Raw genomic sequence first — 23,747 nt, forward strand, 5'->3', positions numbered from 1 at the left:
CGCACCCACGGCATGTAGAATCTTATTTCCCTGACCAGGAATTGAACCCACACCCCCTGCACTGGACCACCAGGGTGGTCCCTCCCTTACATCCTTAATGTGAGTATATATATGTACTTTACGAAAAAAAGTCAATCAAGTTCAGTCTTCCTAACTCATTGATTTGAATACGTTTTGTCTCACTCCCTTCACCGTTACTGGAAGCCACCTCTTCAGTTCAAAATTCAAGTTGGGCAGGAAGGAAAAAGCGATGTTTCTAAAAATAACTTTGATTTACTTATCATAAAAGGCATGAGTGGTTTTGAATTACAGTAGTAATAAGAGAACAAGGTGCTTAGTTAATCCCAATACCTCTATTTTGAATCACAAATTTCTAGGTGACTAAAATTCCTAGAGTTAAAATTAAATTGGGAAGGGGCTGAAAACCAGAAAATAAACACCTACTTTATTAATATAACAGCAAGAGAAAGGGTTTCCAATTTTTTAGAACAAAAATAACATGAACCAGCACCACATCTGGTAAAGGTTACAAGATGAAATGCCCACATTTATTGTTCTGCTGGCCCCCCCAACACTGCAGATACTAGGACAACTGCCATTGGAGATTCTCTAAGAACACGCTTTTCACTGCAGGTAGCTTCACAGCTGGCTCTTCAAATAGAAGGAAATGACATATTATTTCTGTCTAAATAAATGACATATTATTTAGAAGCTTTTGGTATGAAGAAATTCTTGATGTGGATAACACATCCTTGCTTCTAGAATTTAAGGAATACCATGAACTAATCTATCAATTTTTCTGATATAGTCTGCCAGAGTGCTCTGCGAAGAATCTTTCTTCCATTCCTACCAGGTCCAGGTGAGAGGAGACAGTGGTAAGGTGCCCTGTACTAACAGGCAGATTCAGGTGATGCTCTGTGCTCCGCTTCCTTTCTGCTGGCAGTGGTAGGCATTTCTTTTGGCAGCTGCAGCAGTTTGATGGGGGGAGGAAGAGGCAGCCCACCAATCACCTCTTCTTGAAGCCATATTTTTTGCGTTCATAGAAGAGATCTGTCTTAGAGCTTCCCAAATTGACAATCTTTGGGCAACCATCTCTCTGGAAAACAGAAAAGTTGTTAAAAGTCTCTGAGCTTGAATTGAAAGGAATCTAAGATAAAAATTTGGGCTTCCCTTGTGGCTCAGCTGGTAAAGAATCTGCCTGCAACGCGGGAGGCCTGGCTTCGATCCCTGGGTTGGGAAGATCCTCTGGAGAAGGGCAAGGCTCCCACTCCAATATACTGGCCTGGAGAATTCCATAGACTGTACAGTCCATGGGGCTGCAGAGAGTCAGATGTGACTGAGTGACTTTCACACTAAAATAAAAATAACTTTTGGATTAATGGTTCAGCCATTCATCTTACCAGTTCAGTTATCCTATTTGATCAATCAAGTATTTATTAAGCACCTAGAATTTGCCATCTATCCAGTAGCCTGCACTTAGAATGCTGGATTCTTAGCCCACTTCTGTTGCTAATATGATATAGTGGAGGCAAAATCTAAAACACTTTAAGGTGAACTTCCCTGATAGCCCAATGGTTAAGGCTGTGCTTCCAATGGATCGAGCATGGGTTTGATCCCTGGTTGGGGAACTAAGATCCCACATGATGTGTGGCCCCAAAGAAAAAACAAAACTCTTTAAGGTGTTCAAAGGATTTTCTCCAAGTGAGAGCTAGGAAATGGTAATAATCATCTACAGATCAAGCTCTTCAGCTTTCTTTCACCATCCCAAGAAAGGAGAGAATACCAAGGGAAAAAAACTGAAGACTTTAGGAAATAGTACCTTATATTTTAAATATCATAGGAGAATACTAAGTTTGATGTGACCTTATTAATTCACTTGCCACATGGTCTTGGGAGAAGAGTGCTCCTGTGCTAGAGATCGCTGTTGACAGTCCATACTCTGATTTGCAATGTCAGGCTCCCCTGGCCAGTTTGTAAGCTTGAGTGGTTTCAGTGAAGCCCCTGGGAAACTGTGTTTTGCAGGGATGATGGCTCCATCAGTTGATTTGGGATGATGGGAAGAAAACTGGGGGAATTACTACCTGAAGAAGCCTTCCTAGATCTGATGATTTTATTAAACGTCCATGTCAAAGGTAGTTGCTTGACACTGGGCTATGGAATGAATGAATGAATGACTCCAGTCCTCAGACAACTTACTTCTAATTCAGCTGATTTCTTTTTTGGGGGACTGATACCAACACTGTAAAAAAAATCTCTGAGAAGACACAAAGGCAACACTAACATTTCATTATTTCCTAGAAAACATGTATAGGTTGGCCAAAAAGTTCCTTCAGGTTTTTCTGAAAGATGTTGCTGAGGGGCTTCCCTGGTGGGAAAGTGCCCATCTTGTGGTTAAAAGCCACATGGTTATGTGGCTCTTCCAGTGGTTAACAGCCCGCCTTGCAATGCAGTGGACACTGGTCTGATCTCTGATCCGAGAAGAACCCCCATGCTGGGTGAGAACTAAGCCCCTGCATCACAGCCATTGATGCCTGGCACCTGGAGCCTGTGTTCTGCAACAAGAGAAGCCACTGCAAGGAAAAGCCCACACACCACAACGCAAAGCAGGCCCTACTTGCTGCAGCAAGAGAAAGCCTGTGCACAGCAGAAAGACCCAGCATAGCCAAAAATAAACTAAAACACAAACAAAAGTAATGGAAAACCTCAAGAACTTTTTGATCAATCCAGTACCATGTATTACATTGAGAACTACTGTCTGTGGAGCTCAGTGTGCTGAGGGACCCAGGCTGTGGGGAGCCCAGCCCCACCAGTGCTAGGTGCTAGGTGAACTCAAGTAAGCCACATAATCTGTACTGGGAATCTTGGTACAAATGTCAGAAGAACTGTCTCTCCTGACCCAAGATAGCCTGCTACTAGACACAAGAGTGCTCGAAGCCCTTTAGGGATGCTATGAGATTCTGCGGTATGATGACAGCCTGTTCAGGTTTACTACGCCTCACTGACTTGCATGACTGGGCAAGCCACTTCTGTCTGGATTCATATCCAACTATAAAATAAGATGACTGGTTCAGGTTAATGTTTACAAACTGTATTTATAGAGCCCTAGAGTCCTGAGAGGTGCCAGGTGACTGCAGGACTCATCCCCTGATCTGTACAGCTATGTTCTCACTCATATTATGACTGTAGGCTCTGGAGACAACCCACCTGAATTCTGAGAAGTTATTACCCTCTTTATGTCTCTTTTTAGTCATATTATTAAATTACTACAATGGTAGAACCTACCTTACAGAGTTAAGAATCAATAAATGTACTTAGAACAACACCTGGCATATAGCCAGCCTTTAATAAATTATAAGAAATTGCCAAAAACAAATAGCAGCAATTTCATAATGGTCCAACCTAACACACCCACGGCTTCTTTGAAGATAGAACTCCACGTGTTAAAAAGTTTAAAAAAACATCGGAAAACCAATGTTTTAGATTATTAGCTCTTTGGTTTTTATGGCATTTTCTCACTGACATAAATTTCCTATTTTCTTGCCTAAACTCCTGTTTTTATTTTCTACATACCCTGTGGGTCTAGTGGTTGTTCCCAAATTCTAACAATACTGTGAAAAGTGAGGATGTGTGCACTGGCTGGCTTTTGTAAATGTGCCTGTGAATGGAGACCATGAAAACAACGTTTAAGAAAACCTCAAGGACGGTACAGAGTATTCGTGAGCTGAGCTAGGGAGTATATTAAAAACAACCTGCAAATGTCTGCCTGGTGCCAGTAGCTCTTTTAGCAACTTGTATGCCTGATACAAATTTCAGCCTTTCTCAGTCCTCCCAGAGGGTAACAGATTTCCCCATTCTGAGCATAGGGAGCTTTTATTTTAGGCAGCTACAGCTTGAATTGAGTGTACACGTTGCATGGCCACTTAATTTCTATAATTTCACACACAAAAAAGTAAACACTAGACTGCCAAATGCTTCTTTCCATTATACTAAATATGTCTGTGAAAACATCCCTATGTGTGCATGCTAAGTCAGTTCAGTTGTGTCCAACTCTATGTGACCCCATGGACTGTAACCTGCCAGGCTCCTCTCTCCATGGGATTCTCCAGGCAAGAATACTGGAGTGGGTTGCTGGGCCCTCCTCCAGGGGATCTTTCTGACCCACGGATTGAACTGAGTCTCTTACGTCTCCTGCATAGGCAGGCAGGTTCTTTACCACTTTAGGGAAGCCCCTAAAACATCCCCAGAAGCCTAAGGTGGGCTCCATTACCAACCACCAAGGAGAATTCAATGCCTATGGATTTCCTTCCTGAGGGGGGCTGAACGTCAAGTCCATTTCTATGGCACGAAAGCAAGCTACAAAAATTACCCTGGACCTGGTGAAAATCCAGGACTTTATAAAGTAATACTTAAAAAACCAACACTGATTATGTACCAAAATATAACATACCATGGGGAAATGCGTACAGAACCAAAATGCAGGAAAAGGCAATTTACAAATTTTGAGATCAGAAACAGGATTATAGAAAATGGGTCCACACGTCCGTTTCTTATCATCGGTAGCAAAGAATTACCAACAGCAGGCAAGGCCTGCTTGATTAACAGAAACTAGAAGACGAAACACTGATTCTTCCAGCAACTGTTTAATGAATACCTACAAGGTAAAAACCAGACTGTACACTGGTTTGAGATCTTAACAAGGGCATCACATTTTCTATTTGAAACTTGAAGCTCTCAGTAATGTATCCAGGAGGTAAAAGGGATTACTACTACCCTTTGTGGGCTGGGGGTCAGGGTGAGATTTCCTCAAAGCCACACACAGTATCTTAGTAGCAAAGCCAAGACCTGAATTTGGGCTTTCTACCTCCTACTCTGGTGTTTTTTGTAACAGAGCTTCCTGGAGGCAAACCCCAAAACTTTCACAAGGTTTAGGCAGTTGCAGAGAAGGGTAAACTTGTGAATTACCTTTGAAAATTATCACATATCTTTTCTATATATCTAACTGCTCTGCTGTTTACTTAAATGGGGAGAAGCGAATGGTAGACATAGCATGAGACAGAGAGGCGCATCCTTCACCATCCTGAGAAGAGAAATATGATGAGTGTTTAGGGTAAGTGTTTTGAGTTAGCTGATGCATCTTCAATAAGGATGAAAACATCTTTGACATTACAGTGGTTTGTGATCTGAAGCTCATCCTTACCCAACAAAATCTTATCCAACTTTAATTCCTCTTGTTGTGGAGAAAATGTAAATAAAGTTTTTTGGCATTTGAGATCTTAGTTCCTCAACCAGGGATCAAATCTGTGTCCCCTACAGTGGAAGCACAAAGTCTTAACCACTGGACCATCAGGGAATTCCCAAGAAAACTTAATTTGGATTTTAACCTCCATTTATTCATCATGTGACCTTGGGCCATTCATTTCCTCATCTGTATCATGCACAACTTTTAGACAAGAAAGACCAGAACAGTACCTGGCATGCAGCAAGAGCTCCAAAAATACTAGTTGCTATTTTTCTTGTTATCGGGTTGGGAGAGTTGCGGAAAATGGTTAAGTAAAAGGAGTCAAGGGTACAGGGAGATCAGTAAGATGCCACATTATAAGAAACCACAAATTAGTCCTTTGGCAGCAGTGCCCACAGATATTGTCCCTGACCCCCGAGTATTCTCGAGGCTTTGAAAAAACTAGGGAACACCTAACTTAGCTTACTGGGCTAATTCTCTTATAAATTATGGAAGTTGCTGGAAGAGAGCAGTAAGAGGGGTTGCTTTGGCTGTAGGAAGATTTGTGTGTAGGAAAGTCTTGGGCACTTAATCTACATCATGATCTGTAAGGCTGAGAGACTGGATCATGTCACTGGACTGTTTTGTGTTCCTTGGAAACTATTGCTGAGTAAACGCGAGCTAGATGCCATCTCAAATATCCTCAGAACATTCTTGTATAATGTGAAGTAAGGGAAGTGGTGACATCTAGAATGAGGCACAAGGATCCGGAGAGATCAGGTCACCTGCCACATGCAGACGAATCAGACAGCAATGAACCTTTATTAAGTACTCTCTGGCTGTAAGTGTATCAGATAAGAACTCTAGCTACAGTCATGGAAAATTCAAGAAAGTGTTGTCCTTAATAGATTCTTTGGCTAGTTTTAGCTAGTTTAAGACTTGCTTGTACTGTTTTTCACTGATATTGTCTCACCATGGTATAGACTGTAATCATCCAACACCTACTGTGTACCAGACGCTCTCTAGCAGGGGCTCCTACAGATGATTTACAGGAGCAGCACAAAAACGTGGACCAGACTTACACTACATGCCGGGACTATACCAAGAGCTGGGGCTTCCCAGGTGGCTCAGGGAGATCCTCTGGAGAAGGAAATGGCAACCACCCCAGTATTCTTGCCTGGGAAATCCTATGGGCAGAGGAGCCTGGTGGCGGGGCTACAGTCTACGGGGTCGCAAAAGAGTTAGACACAACTTAGTGAACTAAACAGCAGCAACATACCAAGAGCTAGAGAGAAAGGAAGACATGAGCAGGGTATGATTTGACAGTCAAAGACAAATGCAAATCAGAGTTTAGGATAAGAGAATGTTCAAATCGGGGACATCCCTGGTAGCCCAGTGTTTAAAAATGCAGGGGACATGGGTTTGATCCTTGGTCAGGGAACCAAGATCCCATACCTTGGAGCAAGTAACCCTGCACACCACAAGACCCAGAGCAGCCCCCTAAAAGAGAGAGAATGTTCAAATCACCAACTGAAATTATGTTTCTGGTACTTTATCTATGACCGTTCTCACTTCCCTAAATAACAGAAGACTCTACTGGTGTAAAAAATAGGTTTATCTGCTCTAATATGTCCCACTTATTAGAGGTAGACAAAATCTAACTGCAAAGATTCTGAGGTAGCTGAATCGTCTCTCTTCAACACAGGCACATCACAGACTTATGAAAGGACACCACAAGGTTTAGTCAGAAAGCTTGGGACTTGACACTTATTAGCTGGGAGAGGGGCTGTAAAATGGGGATAATAATACCCCCTAATTAACAAAGCTATTGAAGAATAAGGAAGATAAGATCTATATAGAAGGGGGATCTTCCTGACCCAGGGATTGAACCTGCGATGAACCCGAGTCTCTCACGCTGCAGGCAGATTCTTTACCATCTGAGCGAACCGGGAAGTCCTATATATATATTGAACTATCTACTATTTGTAAAAGGGAATATAAAGAATTATTTATCTTTTGGGAATTCGCTGGCAGTTCAGTGGTTAGGATTCTGCATTTCCACTGCAGGGGGCCTGGGTTCCACCCCTGGTTGGGGAACTAAGATCCCCAAAGCTGCCCAGCATGGCCAAAGAATTTTTTATTTCTTTTTTGCCTTATGTCTTATCTTAGATTAGGTAACCAGATACCTCATATTAGCCTATTGTTACTGTATCACACTTTGTTTTACTGTCATAAGAAGAACAGAAGGTGATTCATGGGTTGTCCTCCTCTCCTCCAAGAAACCTGTTTTTGGTACAGATCTATAACTCTCTATTGTATCCTGGCAACTGGCTCAATTGCATTTGCCAGCATACAATGTTAAGGGGAAAAAAACATCACAAACAGAATCCCAAGCAATTCTGAAAAATCAAAGCAAAAGTATTCTCTAGCTACTCAGAGCTGAAATCAACTTGAATAGTCCCAAACTCAGAAGTCAATACATCCACCTGAACAGTCCTTAATGATAATAAAGAGAATTACTGAATGGCTATTATACACCTTGCACCATGCTAGGACTTAAAAATGCAGAATATTGGGAGTTTCCTGATGGCCTAATGGTTATGATTCTGGGTTTTCACTGCTGTGGCCAGGGTTCAAGATCCTGTAAGCTATGTGGCACAGTTAAAAAAAAAAAAAAGATATTGTTTGTGAATAAAAATGAGAGAGACATCAAAGGAATAGAGAGCTTTCGAAATTGCCAGTGTTGACCAAAATTTGCTTCTCTTGCACTTTTGTCCTTGATACAAAATAACTGCCTTTTGTTGGGCTACACCCAGTTTGGCTCACAGACACTGAAGAAATTATAACCTAGATGACTAAATGAACATATTCATCCACGGACCATACAGTTTGCTGTGGATGGCAAAGTGATACTAAACACAAGGGAAAATCAGATGAAAAGCTTCCTATATATACTCACATCTTTCTCCTGGATGGTGCATTCCTTACAATAATAGGCATCTGAAACTCCAGGGCCTCCACAGATCACACAGCGTCCCTGGTAAGAGCCATAGTTACACTCGTCGCATATGCGCACCAGAGTGCAAGGACGCACATAGGAGTCACAGATTACACACTTGCCATCACCTATAAGAAGAGAATGGAGTTACACCCATGTGCAAATACCTCAAGTCCTTTGCCCTCCTCCCGCTATGGGGACTACACCAGTCTCCTAACAGTGACTTGAGGACCCTCTACTTTGGCATCACAAAACCTGACTTACCTCGTGTCCATCTCAATCTCTACAACACAAAGGAAAAGTTAATCACCTACTGGGTAAAGACCTTAGAGAAGCACCTGGTAGATACGTCTATATAAATTAGTTGGCAGAACGCTGTATATGTCGATGGGGTCATGCTACTTCCGGTCCAAAGCTAAAGATTCTCTCAAAACCTAGTGTCTAAAACGTGCAAGCTGGAGTGAGGGTGGTGGCCTTTAGTTGCAGCCTGGCACTGTGTTGACATTGTTTGGGTCACGTCTACTCCAAGTCCTCCTAGTGCCACCGCTGAAAATGCTCGTTTGCTTGCTCTACAGAAACTGAGTGGGCCAGGTGGGCTATTTGGGGAGGCGTGTTCCACTCACACTTTTCACATAGTCTTCCAATGGCTGCAAGATAAAAGACGGTAAAGAGCACAATTAGGATTAAAGTTTTGACGAAGAGGGGACAAACATCTTCGAGCTTGCGGTGGGGACAGGAGCAGGGACTGCAGTGAGCCCTGAGGGGATCTATCCATCTTATCCTCTTAAACTTCAATCCGAACCAAATCCAGAGCCTCCTGAAGCCCCTCACAGGTCCTGCGCAAACTAAGAATTTCTCCCAGCCCCATTCCGGCAGCCTGCCTCCGGCTCCCAGCACGCGAGCCCCCGCCCTCTTTTCATCAAGAGACCGCAAACCCGCGCGCTCCTGCACTTTCAACCTAGAGGCGGGAAACGTGGCGCCTCCCGGGCAAGACCCTAAGCAAGTGACGGGAACCCCGGACCTCTTAGGTCCTAATACCATTCCCACCAAGAGAGCCGGGGGCAGAAGGCTGCCTCACCAACACCAGCCTGCTTGCGGCAAAAGATCAAGTCCGGGTGATGCTTAGCCATAGCTCCCTCTCAAACCACCGGAAGCTTACAGAACTTCCGTCCGACCTTTAACCTCCGTTGCTCCTGCCTCTTGGTCGCCGTGATTGGTTCTCTAGACGTCCGTCAGCGTTTATACTCTTTGCACCAAGCCCCGCTGGTTCTCGCGAGATCAAATTCCAAAGCCAAGTTTCCGTCCTAACGGGGGTCAGGTCCTGGCAGGTGTATGAAAGTTACTTAAAAAAAAAATCACAATCTTTCCAGAACTAGAATGGGAGAGGCAAATTGCAAAGTACAAAGGTGAAATTTTCACTTCGGTAAGACATCTCTTGCCCGGCATCTACTTCCTTAAGTGTTTTTATGTAGTTTTGTCCTCTCCCCTTTCGAGTCCTCACTCGGGAACTCCGCCCAAGGCGCTCGCAGAAGTAGGCGCCTAGGCCGAGGCCCAGCCTTCACGAGGCCGCGTTTCTCTTCAGGCCACGCCCCCAGCCCGAAGGCTTTAAATACTCTGAGTGGCACGTCACTTTCAAGCGACCTCATCTTTGTCAGTGCACAAAATGGCGCCTTACAGCCTACTGGTGTCCCGGCTGCAGGTGAGCGAACTGAGGGCCCTCTGGTTTCGCGGGGGCGGGGTGCCTCCTCCTGTGATTGCGGCTGTGGGCGAGGCAAGACGAGGCAGGCCCGACCTCCGGCCGGCTTTTCGTGTACCTGTCCCTGTCGCGGGGCCAGCACCTACGCTCGCTCCTCCGGCGCCCGAGGTCAAGGCGTCCCTGGCTCTGTCAGCTCTCTCTCTGCTCTGTCCCCGCCCAGCTGGAAGCTTGGGTCTAAGAAGCGGCAGCTAGGTGAAGAGTGGAGGCACCTTTTTCTCGTTTTCGTGGACCTCACTTTCTACCCCATAGAGTTTCGTTTTCTGTTCCTCAAGGTGAGGACAAGGTGACTGGGGGGGCGCGGTGGTTGTTGAGCCCGCTAGGCCCAGAACCCAAAGGCCTCACTTCTCATCTCTCAGCAGCGGAGACTTGCTAGCCAAGTGCATCAATCGTTGTCAAACCCGAAGTCTGGAGAAAAAAACTATATTCCATCTTGAGGGGATCCTGCAGAACATACAGCCAAGAGTTCCAGGGGACCTTCCGTCCCCAGCCGTAGTAATTAGTAATGATAACAGTAGTCTCACCTTTGCACAGATTGCAAGACCATTCCTCATCATATCACTTAATTTATATGATCATTTGGTAGGATGATTATTCTCATTTGATAGGTGATGAAACTGCTAGGTAAAAGTTCCTGCTCTGAGTGTTACCCAAGTGCTGTGGCCTTAGCATCTGCCCTACTACCCCGCTGTTCTCTTTGTTCGTGTCACCCTGCCCTCAGAACTTTTTGAGCCAGAGTGTGATCCTGGAACTGACATTTGTATTTGTGAGAGTACCAGAATGGAGTATTTTGAGCCCACTTTCGTTGCTTTTCAATTACTAGATGGGAAGGTAAAAGAATCAACAGTTTGACCTTGACAGTCCTGTTATGAACCATCTAGAAAATTGACTGTGACTGCCAGATGGCTTTTTCACTCCTAACTTGACAACCCTAGGAAGGTGGTGTTACACACAAAGGTTCAATGTCAAGCGTGTATTTTAATAAAAATAAAGGAAGCAAGCATTTGTGGACATTCTATGCAACTTTTTACATTTAACCTGTGCATCTACTTTGGATTAAGTAGCCAACTATACTTACAGGTTTGAAGAAGATGTACTGTACCCTCAAAAAGTTTTGTGTTACCAGAAGTTAATTATTAAGTCACATTGCTTAAATTTAAACCATTTAAAGTGAAGTCATCATTTATCTTATTTATACTTATGGTCTCTCAGTTCTGGCAGAAACAGGGGATTTGGCCTAATTAATTATCTCTTTAGATGCTTTGATTGTCCAGGTTAACAATGTGGAATAGTTGTTTCTTCTTGATCCTGCTGTCACATGATCTAGTGAAGTTATACAAGGTTGTTTGATAAGGTAAATTATTACAGATTTGTTGAGCTTGGAAGAGAGAACTGATATCACAAAGAATCTTGGAAAGCATGAGCATTAGACGCGCATAGGAAGAGAGCTGAACTCTTCCATGTTAACCCATATGCTAACCCATCTAAGTGACCTTGAACTTGGAAACTGAATCCCAGTTTCTTCCATCTGTCGTTTGGAAATTATGTTCATTGACAAACGTTTATTGAGTACTTGGTGATCAGTTTCCATTCATATTGTTACAATAATTGTTACAAAGCAATGAGAAAGAATATATTTGTTTATGATCATCATGTTGTCCAACTTCCTCTTTTATAGACAGACACTCCAAGACCTTGAGAGCCTGGGTCTCCTTGTTTCTGCATTTAGCTAAGATGAATGAACAGCATTATACCACACTGTCTGCTAATAGCCAGGCTGTCTTAAGTAATGGCCAGCTTCCACTGTTCCCTAAAAAGTTGGTAAATTTACCTCTTTTATGTTTAGCTACATTTGAGAAGTGGTGGTACTACCTTAGTTGTTGTATGACAGAACCCTGTCCATGCATTCAGTTTATTTACCGCATATTAACTGAGTACCCTCTGCTTCCTCCGGATACAATGAGAAGCAGAAAGAGCAGACAATTCCTGTTCTCATGGAACTTCCACTATATTCTAACATATTCTACTGCAGAGGATCTTGGAGATCTTTCTCAGCTGAAGTATTTTGGGCAGACCTTGATTGAACCTTGACTGGACCAAAGGTGATGGCAATTAGTACTACCACTAAGAGCAGCTAACATTTAACTTAACTGTGTGCCAGTAGCCTCGCATGACCCTGTGAGATATCACAGATTTATTAACCCTGTGTTATAGATGAAGAAATAGGAACAGAGCAGAAACACAGTGTAATGGCTAAGAGTGTAGATTCTGGCATCCACTGTCTTACTTTAATGCTGACTCTGAGACGCACTAGCTGTGGCTTTGGGCAAGTTACTTCCCCTCTCTGTGCCTGTTCCTCACCTGTAAGATATGGATAATAGTACACCTGATTTATCTAGTAATCATAGTTGCAAAGTACTTAGAACCCTCGTTGTCGTGTCGTGAAGTCGCTCAGTCGTGTCCAACTCTTTGCAGCCCCATGGACTGTAGCCTACCAGGCTCCTCCCTCCATGGGATTCTCCAGGCAACAGTACTGGAGTGGGTTGCCATTTCCTTCTCCAGGGGATCTTCCCAACCCAGGGATTGAATCCAGGTCTCCTGCATTCCAGGCAGACGCTTTAACTTCTGAGCCACCAGGGAAGCCCACTTAGAACCCTGCTTGCATCTAAAAGAGCTATGTAAGTATTTGTTGATTAAATTAAAATAAACTTGTCTAGGGCCTTATCACTAGTTGTTAGTGGATGTGGTTTGAATCTGGTACTTTCTGACTCACAAGCTTGAGGTCCCAGCACCTGCACCATACCACTGGTTCCCTTTGCCATCAAGACTCAGCCTGTCAACCAGGGTACCATTAATGGTCAATAACCAGAGAACAGTGCTCCACAAAGTTTTGTATTGTTTGATACCTGCTACCAGGTAGAAAGATAGAATAAAGTGTAGGAAATGGAAGTGAAATTTTTGAAAAACCATGTCTATTCTCCAGTTTTTAAAATTAACTTTCGTGTAAATGACCATGGATCGAAAATAAAAGGGGGTGGACACTTCCAGATACATTTTAGTCTTTGGTTTTGCCTTGAGATACTGGGATGCTGAGGTCTCACCATGTGACCTTGCGGAAGTTATGTAACTTCTTGCATGTAAATCTGAAGAGTCTGTTAACTACAAAGAAATCTGAGACATTTGCAGGTGTTAAAAGTGCCTCTGTAAAGTGCCACGTTAAAAAAAAAAATCTTGCTTGGAATTGGGAAATACATCATTCTGGTTCCCTATTCACTGTAGTACCTTCTCAGGTGAGCAGTAGTTAGTTGTTGGTTTGAATTAAGTGAATGGATGAACAGATGAGTAAACTTGCAATCTGAAATTTGGGCAGAGTGAGTAGAATCTTGAGGATGAGGGGAGCACACCATTGCCTTTTGAACAGCCTGTTCCTAAAACATTTATTGAACACTTACTATGTGCCTATCTCTATTCTGGGCTTCCCTTGTGGCTCAGCTGGTAAAGAATCCGCCTGCAATGTGGGAGACCTGGGTTTGATCCCCGGGTTGGGAAGATCACCTTGGAGAAGGGAAAGGCTACCCACTCCAGTATTCTGGCCTGGAGAATTCCATGGACTATATAGTCCATGGGGTTGCAGAGTTGCACAAGACTGAGCAACTTTCACTTCACATTTAATTGTTAGGGGCTTCCCTAGTGGCTCAGAGGTTAAAGCGTCTGCCTGGAATGCAGGAGACCCGGGTTCGATCCCTGGGTTGGGAGGATTCCCTGGAGAAGGAAATGACAACCCACCCCAGTACTCTTAGCTGGAGAATCCCTACAGTCCATGGGGTCGCAGAGTCGGACACAACTGAGTGACTTCACGACACGATCTCTATTTTAGACACTGAGAGAGTAATGATCAACAGGAATAGTGGAGCTTGTATTGTAGTTCTGGGGAGACAAACAAGTGGGCAAGAAAATTCGGCTGTGAAGTAAGACAATGAAGATACAGGATAGTGTGGTGGAGAGAGTAAAGGTGAGGTTGTGGCATAGCTTTTGACTGGAGTGGTTGGGGAAGGCTTCTCAGAAGAGGTAGCATTTGAGCTGATTGATAAGAAGACAGCCCTTCAGGATTTTGGGAAGGGCCCAAAGTAGGAGGGGAAGGAGCAGTATGTGCAAAGCACCTGAGATGGATCTGAGGATAAGAAATAAGGCCAGTGTGGCTGAGGTGATGTGAGGAAGGTCTGAGCAAGTGGCAGGAGCCAGGGTCCTGTTGGATCTGGTAAGGAAATTGGGTTTTACTCCAAGTGTAATGAAAATCCACTGGAAGATTTTAAATGGTGAAGTGACAGGATTTGATTTATAAGCGAGAGGGATCATTCAGGCTGTATGAGTACTGGTGCTTGAGCAGTCTTGTCTTCATCGGCCCTGGTGGTCTTTGACACCCCTTGTTTTCCCAGCATGTGGTTTGGAAAGCAGTGGTGGGCTCTGTGCCCCTCAGCATGAAGAAGAGGAGGGACTGCAGGGCGGCTGCATTGGGGGAGGGGGCAGGGGGGAACTGGATGAAAGTTGTCAAAAGGTGCAAAGGTCTATAGTTATAACTAAGTACCAGGGATGTAATGTACATGGTAAGTATAATTAACACCACTGTATGTTATATATGAAAGTTGCCAAGAGTAGATTCTAAGAGTTCTCATCACAAGGAAAAAAGATATGTCTCCATTTATTTGATTTTGTATCTAAATGAGGTAGATGGATGTTCACTAAACTTAATGTGGTAATTATTTCCTTGTGTAAGTAAAATCATTATGCTGTACACCTTAAAACCTACACAGCTATGTCAGTTATATCGATAAAACCAGGAGAAAACAATTTTCTAAATAAAAATAAAACGAAAAAAGGCAGCACATAGGATATCAGGAATCTTAGGAGACTTCCTCTAACCCATTCTTACCATGTGGGTTCAAGCAAGGCCTCAACCCCCTGTAGCTCTCTGGTTACACATCTGCAAAATGGGACAATTCATAGCTACCCTCTGATTGAGAAGGCTCCTGAAGACCTAGTAATGTTTGGAAAGCTCTTTAAACACTTGGTTTTCCCTGGTGGTTCAGATGATAAAGAATCCGCCTGCAATGCAAGAGACCCAGGTTCAATCCTTGGGTCAGGATGATCCCCGGGAGAAGGAAATGGCAACCCACTCCAGTATTCCTGCCTGGAGAATTCTATGGACAGAGGAGCCAGGTGGACTACAGTCCATTTTTAGAATGGTCCTGAAGACCTGGTAATATTTGGAAGGTTCTTTATGGACTATAAAAATTTTTGAATAGTTTCTAATGTTATTTTAAAAATAGGCCTTTTCTAATATTGAGACAAAGGACAGATTTTTTTTTTTCCTTAGATTATTCTAGAATGAACCTGTGGAAGCTCGTTTATTTAGTGGATCCGAAAAGGCAGGGAGAATGATTTTTTCTTGGATTCATTGTGCAAAGCCTGGGTCAAAGGAAAAGGTAGCAACGTTGCTGTGTGGCCCTGGGAAAAGTAGCTAAGTTCCGGAGCCTCAGTTTCTTCATCTATAAAATGGACACTGTACCTTCTGTCTCTGGGCGATCGTGAGTATTAGGTGGGACTGTGTGTATGAAGTGTTTGGGGGAAGTTGACGCAGGATATATGGGCACTTGGTGAGAGTTAGTCTATGTCTCCACTCCTCCAGATGGTCTGCAGCCCCCATTGCCCAGCATTTATCTTCAACTCATATGTCTAAAAAGAGCCTTGGGACTTCCTTGGCGGTCCAGAGGTCAAGACTCTGTGCTTTCACTGCTCTGGGCCCGAATTCCGTCCCTGGTCCGGGAACTAAGATCCTGCACACTGTGTGGTACGGCCTAAAAAATAAAGAGTGGCTCTAGTGAAACTGCTTGCTCCTTCTGTAGTGGCCGTGGATACTGGGTGTGTAGTACTAGTGCAGGAAAATCTTTTGGGTATGGCTCTAAGAGAGTTGGGAGAAGAGGAGCAAATGAACACGGCTTCCTGTTTTTTAATTTTCTAAGTTGAAGGGCAGCATTGAGAAGGCGAGCTCTAGAATAACATTTGCAGTGTTTCCATCAATAAAGATGAAGTTCCTTGGGGAATTTAGGCCCAGTGAGGAGCATTTCTGTTTTCACCCAGCAGAAGTTGAGACAGTTTCTCAGTGGGAGCTTTAATTCTGTGGCTGGTTGTGGGGGGCCCAGCGAGGCCTCAGGAGCTCCTTCAGCTCCTACACTTCTGTGCTCTGTTGCTGGGCACTTCACCTTCAGCTGGACACTGGTGTTACTGCTGTGTTGCCACTGCTCACTGAGAGAACTACAGAGCTTATTTAAAGGGCCCGGCCTGTGAACGAGCTTCTGTGCTGGTGAAGAAGAAACTGCGTCTTAGCAACTGTAATAGCTTGTGCTGAAGCGAGGAGGGTGGGGACATGCTAGGTGGAGCTAAGTCCATGCCGGTCCGTCGTACTTGCTTGAGTGATGGCATGTTCAGTCTGCCCCACCGCACCCTTGGCATTTAGAAGATACTGATACTGAGCTGTACTCGTCACTGAACTAGGTCTTGTTGAACAAACACTGCCTCATTTGACCTTCACAACAACCTAAGATGTAGGTGTCATCAGCCTTGCAGAGTTTCGGAAATTAACTAGTTTTAAATCTTTGTATGTGGCCAAGGAAAGGAGGGCTGGAGAAGCGAAACAGTTAAACAGACCCCAGTTGGTTAAATGGCCTGCCCAAGGTCACAACTAGTATGCAGCTGAGCCAGATTTTGACTGCAGAACTCAGGGTTTTTACCCTTCAGTCAAACTGTTTCCCCAGAGGACTCCCCTGAGTATAGCAAGTAGAAACTGGATCTCTGCAGAGTAGGCTAGATGGAGGGGACACAGTTTGGTTGGCTCCGTGTCCTGTTGGGATGTGGAGATGTTTGAGGCCGTGATTGCCTCCTGCCCCAAATACCAGCAGAGCTTGAGAGGGAGGGCCCAGACCTGTGGGTCAGCCTCACAGGCTGCCTGTCAAGCTTTCAGAGGAAGCTATTGCCCCAGGATGGGCGGTAGGGGCCAGACCAGGGCTCAGAATTTATATGCAGTTCACGGTGTGCCTGGAGTCTGCTTCAGACGCCAGCAAAGGAGAATTAGGCAGATGAGTGAATATATCAGCTGACTTCTTAAAGGAACCCCTACTGCCTTGGACCCCATTTAGAGGCTGTGTCTTGGATAGACATGGCTCCCTCCCCCTTCCCAAGCCTCTGAAAAGGACTGCATCACTTTTGTGCCTGCCTGTTGCATAGCAACCAAGCTCATTGATTGCCTAGGGATAGGAGGGAGTTGTTAAGCTTGGGAATCTTAGGAGGGTTGCCAGACATTCTCCTACCAGGAGTGGGAGACAGTTGTTAGAAGCAGCAGAGATGTGGAGAGATGACGCTTAAGGAAGGTGCTGACTGACGTGCATTCCTGCATTGCTCACCTAGACAGAGCCTCACTTGAGGCTTCCCTGCCAGGAAGAGCTGGTTGCTAAGAGCTGTGAGGCTAAAGGCCATTGAGGGTTATGGTCAGAGGAACCAGGAGTCTTTCCCTTCCTGAGACCTGAGACCTTGAGGTCGTCTTGCTGGTGAAACGGGTGGCCTCCTGTGGTAGTGTGTTCCCCACTGCCAGAAAGGGTCTCTTAGGCATTCAGGGGCAGAATGGGTGGATAGATGGGACCTTTTCAATTCTGAGATGTGCTTTCCTGGTGCTTGGGACCTGCTCTGGGGCTGGGAGGGACCTGCTTTGACAGCTGGGAGAGGGCCAGAGGGCATGGTCGGAAACAGCAGGTCATGGTTCTTTCTGTTAACACGTAGGCAGGATGTATGTGAGAGGCAGCAACTCCTCCCAGGAGAAATGAGGAACAGCAGCTTACATTTATTGCATGCCTGCCAGGAACCCAGCTGCTGAGCTCTGTGTTTTCCATATATTTTTTCCTTAAAGAAGACTATGTTTAAAAAAGCTCTCTTTCCTTCTCCCAGTTCTGGTTCCCAGAGGCAACCACTGATAGGAATTTTGTATTTATCATTCCACACTTACTTTTTTCTGCTACATTTACAAACAATACATTGTTTCTGGGCTTCCCAGGTGGTGCTAGTGGTAAAGCCTTCTCCTGTCAGTGCAGGAGATGTGAGAGACATGGGTTCGATTCCTGAGTCAGGAAGATCCCCTGGAGGAGGGCATGGCAACCCACTCCAGTATTCTTTCCTGGAGAATCCCATGGACAGTGGAGCCTGGTGGGCTACAGTCTGTAGGGTTGCAAAGAGTCAGACGCGAGGGAAGCGACTTAGCACACACATTGTTTCTAATCCTCACAAAACCTCTGCTCTTTTACACCAGTTTTACAGGAAAGGAAGCAGAGGCTCAGAGAAGTGAATTCTCTGGTCTGAGGCCCCACAGCTAGAGGAGCTGAGGTTCTGGGCCAGGCCCTCCAGCTCTAGAGCGGACGCCTTCCCTGTGGCTAGACTAGGGCTGCAGCGTTGCTGCAGTGGCACTGGGCGGGCCAGACGTGACCGGCGACATCTCTGTCTCCTGTGGAAGCAGCTGCCTTCAGAGACCAGGCTGCTCCAGGATCCCGGCCTATTTGGACAGCTCAGCCACCTTCTCCTCCGCTTGCTCTGGGCTGTAGCGCCCTCTGACACATGGTTCCCTGAGGCAGCGCTGGCGTGTGGCATGCTTCGCAGTGTGGACAGTCATGCTTCGCAGACTGGCCCAGCCAGCCTCCCCCATGCTTTGGCTCTGTGAACAGGCACGGAGTCTCAGCACAGCCTCTGCCAGAGACGCTCACAACTTGAATTGGAAAGCAAGATGAAGAGCCTGTGTTCAAATCATGGTTCTGCCTTCATCCATCTCATCATCAAGCGTTGGTATCCTGGACTCTGTGTCCTAAACTCTGAGTCTGTCATGGTGACCACGTGGGACAAGCCTTCTGCCCTCGTAGAGCTTAGCTTTTAGTGCAGTCTACCTTCTCACCTGTCGGAGTCTGTTTTACCCTTAAAAGAGAAGACAGAATGACCTATGACACTCCCACTCGGCCCAGTTGTTGGGAAGGTGACATAAGATAACCTTTGTGGTCCTGCCTCACACTTTTGTTGGTTCGTTTCATTTTATTTCTTAGTGATTCACTGGCAGGTCCACTTGGGTTATAGTCCTTCCTTCAGAGTTTGTTCTGTGTCAGTTAAGCACAAGATCAGGAGAGCCTCCCTCACCCCTGGGAGCCCTGGAGGTTCATATCCCAGCCAGCAGAGGAGAGGGCACGGTTAGACCAGGAAGCCAGATTCCGCCAGAGACACTGAGCCCCCTGGAGGACTGAGCCCACCTGGCTGCCAGGCCTGAGGTTGGGAGACATTGTCTGTAAGCATGCTGAGAAGAGCATGGCTCAGCAGGTTCCCAGCCATGTGACCTTGGCAGGCCACTTGCTGTCACTGAACCTCTGCATCTTCAGGGCGGTTAGGGAGGCTGAGCTCTGTCCAGCCAGGGTTATAAGAGACACTGTCCTGGAACAGTGGGTCAGCTGTTGCTGTTTACTCCAAAACAGATCCAAGGGCTTTCTGGTCACCCTGAGGGGAGACTCCCACCCAAGTGGATGGAGTTTTGTAGCAAGGAAATACTATAGGAGTGCTTAGAATGGAGAAGACATGGTCATGGTTTTCAGTGATTTGAAGGGCTGAAACGTGGAGGAGTGACTAAGCTCGTTTGATCTGGTTCCAAAGGACAGGGCTAGGAAGTGTGTCGGTGACTGGGCTGGCTGCTTTTACATGGGTGCTCTCCTTTAATAACCCCTGCAGCGTTAGAGGGGTTCAGCAAAACCACACGGCATCGTGCCACTTGTCGGGGACAGAGCTGGGATTTGAGCCCTGGTTTCCATTGCCTGATAGGAGGTGGGTTTCAGTTCAGCGTGAGAAGCATTGGTGGGTAAGTGTTAGAACTGTCTAGTGATGGAATAGGCTTTCTGGAAGCATATGAGCTCCCTAGAATAATCAGGTTGAATCCGGGCTCTGTAGAGGTTGCTGAAGAGAGGTTTTCTGCCTTGAGGCTGCCCTCGACTTCCTAGTTCCTGAGAAAATGGAGGTTGAGGGCTTATCTGGAAGTATCTGTTCTAGATAAGGGCCTGGTACTTACTCATGAGAATTTCACACGGCCTGGGACTTGGACTTCAAGTGTGGGGAAAAATTTTTCCCATTTCCTAATTGTTGTGACATCTGAGTGGATGGCCAATGGATGATCGCTGGAATGACCGTGGGGCTAGGTTGAACCAAGCATTATGTTTTTCTTTTGGATTGAGAAAGCAAAGACAAAACCCCAATAATTTTTTTTTTTAATATGCCCAAGTCATCTTCCTTCTTTAAATAATACTGATCTGGACTACTTATCCTCCAGCCACAGTGGTCAAATGTTACAAGACTCAGTAATAGCTATTTTTAAGGTAGAATTAATTTCTTACCTTTTTTTTCCCTTATTTATAAAGATACCTATTTAGGAAGCTTGGAAAATACAGAAGTATAAAGAATACCATAAAAATTACCTGTAATTATTCATAATACCCAGAGATAACCCACCCCACCTGGAGATAACTACTGTTAACATTTTGATAGATTTCCTTGTAAAGTTTCTAAAAGTTTGTAATTAAAATTAAAAATGTTTAATAATAATGTATTTGCAATTTATATTTCTTTAGGTTTTCTTCTGATTCTAAAATTAATCCATATACAGTGTTAAAGGTTCAGATTACCTAAATACAAAAAACTGTCCATAATTTCACCCTCCAGGGATAGCTGCTGTTAACAGTTTGGCATCTATTCCATTTTGATGTTATTTGATTTCTTTAATTCATTTGTGTCCAACTCAGTACTTAAAGTTGCCAGGGTTCACTTGGTACTTGGAGGTTTCGGTGTTTAGGCTTAGAGCCAGGCTGTCTTTGAATGCTGGCGTATCTGCAAGACCTTGGGTGAGTTACTATCCTCCTCCAGCCCTCGAGTTCCTCATCTGTTAAATGGGGCTCATATGCATTAGGGCTGTTCATCCACATAACCCTTACTGCTGCTACTAGTAATTCTTATTATTGCCATTGTCTTTGCTTAGACACCTCAGCTGTGGCACCCGTTCAGTTTGGGTTCAGTGGGTACCCTGGTCCTAGGGGCTGTGAGGAGATGTGGATTCAGCGTGGACTGGTGTTTAGTGCCCTTCTGGGAATCACCGAGTATTGAATTCCACAGGGTACCTGGCATCAGGCTGGGGAGTCTGGTGGAGGGGTGGTAGTGGTAGGTATTTCTGGATGATCTTCAAGGAGTTATAAAATTTTGTGTTTTCTAAATTTTCTCCAAGAAACATGTCCTACTTTTTTAAATGGGAGGAAAACCTCCAGTAAAAGCTATTTAATAAATAGCCTTCAGTCTCTCCCAGCGTCAGGGTCTTTTCCAGTGAATCAGCTCATCACATCAGGTGGCCAAGCATTGGAGCTTCAGCTTCTGCAGCCGACCTTCCAACGACTATTCAAGGTTGATTTCCTTTAGGATTGACTAGCTTGATCTCTTGTCCAAGGGACTCTCCTAAGAGTCTTCTCCAGCACCACAATTCGAAAGCATCAGTTCTTCAGCACTCAGTCTTCTTCATGGTCTAACTCTCACATCTGTACATGACTGCTACCCTGATAAAAACTTCAAAAGAGAAAACTGGGTGCGAAGGTGAATCCTTGGCTTGACAGCACACAGCTAGTAAATGGTGGAGCTGGGCCTTTGAGCTGTATCTAAGTTCTTTTCACTGGGTAAATAAACCGCAGGTCTTAATTCAGCCTCCTCGGCCCTCCTGGGTGTCTGGCCTGACCTTCCACCACTGCCTGCTTTGTCTTTTACTTCGCACCATTTTGAGTGATTTCTAGCTCCTGCTCGCTTCGCTTGACGATTCTGTATCATCTTACATGCTAACTGTCCTCTGAGTGCCTTGCAAACCCTCCACGGCCCTGCTCAGTGGAGGCTTGCCCAGGAGAGTTCATTGTTTCCTCTGCTGTACTCCTGCCCCTCGTGTGTGTTTCCTTCTTCCTGCAGGTCACAGTGGGTGCACTGACATGCTGATTGTGGCCAGACTATGTAAGTGTAGGGACTATCTTACTCTTCTTGGTATCTGTGTCCTGCTGACTGTCACAGGATAGATGCTCAAGTGTGAAAATACAAATGTGCTCATGCGACGTAAGTAGGTTACATGATAAGCCGCTGTCAACCCGCTTTGGCCCCCTTGAGTGCATTATCTACGTGGCAGCCACAGTGACTTTTTATTTTTTTAAGGCAGATATAATCCTGCTTCGATGGCTTCCCATTACTTTTAGGATCAAGTTAAATGTTTAACATGTCCTACTGTAAAGTTCATACATACTTATAAGAAGAGATCAAGGCCTGACTGCTTGATCAGTAAAGGTGCAGTGAATCCCTTTCATATTCAGACAGTTCGTTATTTAGATACAGAATGAGAAGAACAACAAGCTGAAGGTGCCAGCTCCCTGGGCTCTAGTTGCGTACGCTGAAAAGGGCCACACACCGGAACACAAGGAGCTGAGGACTGAACCGAGAGCCGTGGCGGCCCGGCACCACTGAACCCGGGTCTGTATTCTGCAGTTCTAGTCTAAAGAGTCCAGGGCAGAAAGCTCCATACCTCAGCAGGTCCCTGGGAGGCGAGGAGAAACTATCTCATGCCTGCCTCCCAGGGAGGTAAGGAGTCAAGTGGGAGATGACTTCAGAGCTCCTTTAGAAGCCTTCTGCCCTCTGGTGTTCCGAGATGTTTCACCAGGTATTCCACCAAGACGCAGAGAGGCTTTAGTCAGGGTTGCTGGGGGCCTTTCCTCATGGATCTGCAAGGTCCTTTTCGGTGCCTGGCTCTACTTTACCTCTTAGCTCTATCTTCTGCCATCTCCACTGCCCTTTGCTCCAGCCAAGCTGGCTTTCTCTTTCTTTTTTCAACTACCAAGTGCTTTCCTGCCAAGGGGAATTTGCACCTGCTGCTCTCTCTGCCTGCCAGGTTCCCTGAATTCCTTCTCCTAAACCACACTTTATTTGCTTGACTAGTTCCTAGTCATGTTTCAGTTCTCAGATGAAAGATCACTTTCTTGGAAAAAGCCTTTCCCCCGCCTGGATTGGGCTCTCCAGCTTAATGCTGTAGCTGCCTCACCTTTCTTTCACAGCACTTACGTCATTGCTTCCATGGTCTCATGAGTGATATCTGACTTGATATCTGTCTTCTCCACCAAACTGTGAGCTCACCTGTGGGAGGGACTGTGTCTTGTCTTGCTTATCTTATTAATTCAAGCGCCATAGCACAAAGTCTTGTGTTTGTGCTTAGTCGCTTCAGTCGTGTCTGACTCTGCAACGCCACGGACTGTAGCCCACCAGGCTCCTCTGTCCGTGGGGATTCTCCAGGCAAGAAGACTGGAGTGGGTTGCCATGCCCTTCTTCAGGGGATCTTCCCAGCCCAGGGATCAAACCCGGGTCTCCGGCATTGCAGGCATCTCCTTCACTGTTTGAGCCACTAGGGAAGCCCAGCACAAAGTCTGAGGCTGGATAAATATGTGTTTAATGAATTAGGACTACTGCAGTTTTAATTAGGGCGAGGTGGTATGGTGGAAAAAGTTTTGACTTGCAAATTAAGTGACTTGAGTTCTGCTCTAAACTGCTGGATGTGTGTGTGTGTTTTGCTGTGCCACGCAGTGCGTAGGATCTTAATTCCCCAATCAGGGATCAAGCTTGGACCTCCTACATTAGAAGTAGAAGTCTGAACT

The 23,747-nt window shown here is 45.3% G+C and overlaps 2 protein-coding genes and 1 non-coding gene across 4 annotated transcripts in view; 2 read left to right on the top strand and 1 right to left on the bottom strand.

Annotated features, from left to right (window-relative positions):
- On the bottom strand, positions 420 to 9,426 carry PHF5A (PHD finger protein 5A). Of its 2 annotated transcripts, none has more exons than XM_005681109.3 (4): positions 9,295 to 9,426; positions 8,840 to 8,863; positions 8,178 to 8,344; positions 420 to 1,096 (listed from the first exon to the last, which is right to left on the bottom strand). In XM_005681109.3, the coding sequence occupies exons 1-4, from the start codon at positions 9,344 to 9,346 to the stop codon at positions 1,007 to 1,009; spliced, it is 333 nt and encodes a 110-aa protein (XP_005681166.1). In that variant the 5' UTR covers positions 9,347 to 9,426; the 3' UTR covers positions 420 to 1,006. The 2 variants fall into 2 exon arrangements, with proteins under 2 accessions (XP_005681166.1, XP_013819827.1); XM_013964373.2 differs by lacking the exon at positions 420 to 1,096 and adding an exon at positions 4,628 to 5,077 and having other exon boundaries at positions 9,295 to 9,419.
- Positions 9,812 to 23,747, top strand: part of ACO2 (aconitase 2) — a 46,806-nt gene continuing 32,870 nt past the window's right edge. The window contains exon 1 of the mRNA XM_018048823.1: positions 9,812 to 9,915. Within this exon, the coding sequence (XP_017904312.1) occupies positions 9,880 to 9,915 (36 nt within the window). The 5' untranslated portion in view covers positions 9,812 to 9,879. The remainder of the gene's footprint in view (positions 9,916 to 23,747) is intronic.
- TRNAS-GGA lies at positions 13,654 to 13,725 on the top strand. The gene has a single exon. It is a non-coding gene; the product is annotated as a tRNA-Ser (tRNA).

The sequence above is a fragment of the Capra hircus genome, chromosome 5 (assembly GCF_001704415.2).
Source record: "Capra hircus breed San Clemente chromosome 5, ASM170441v1, whole genome shotgun sequence".
Classification (NCBI taxonomy): domain Eukaryota; kingdom Metazoa; phylum Chordata; class Mammalia; order Artiodactyla; family Bovidae; genus Capra; species Capra hircus.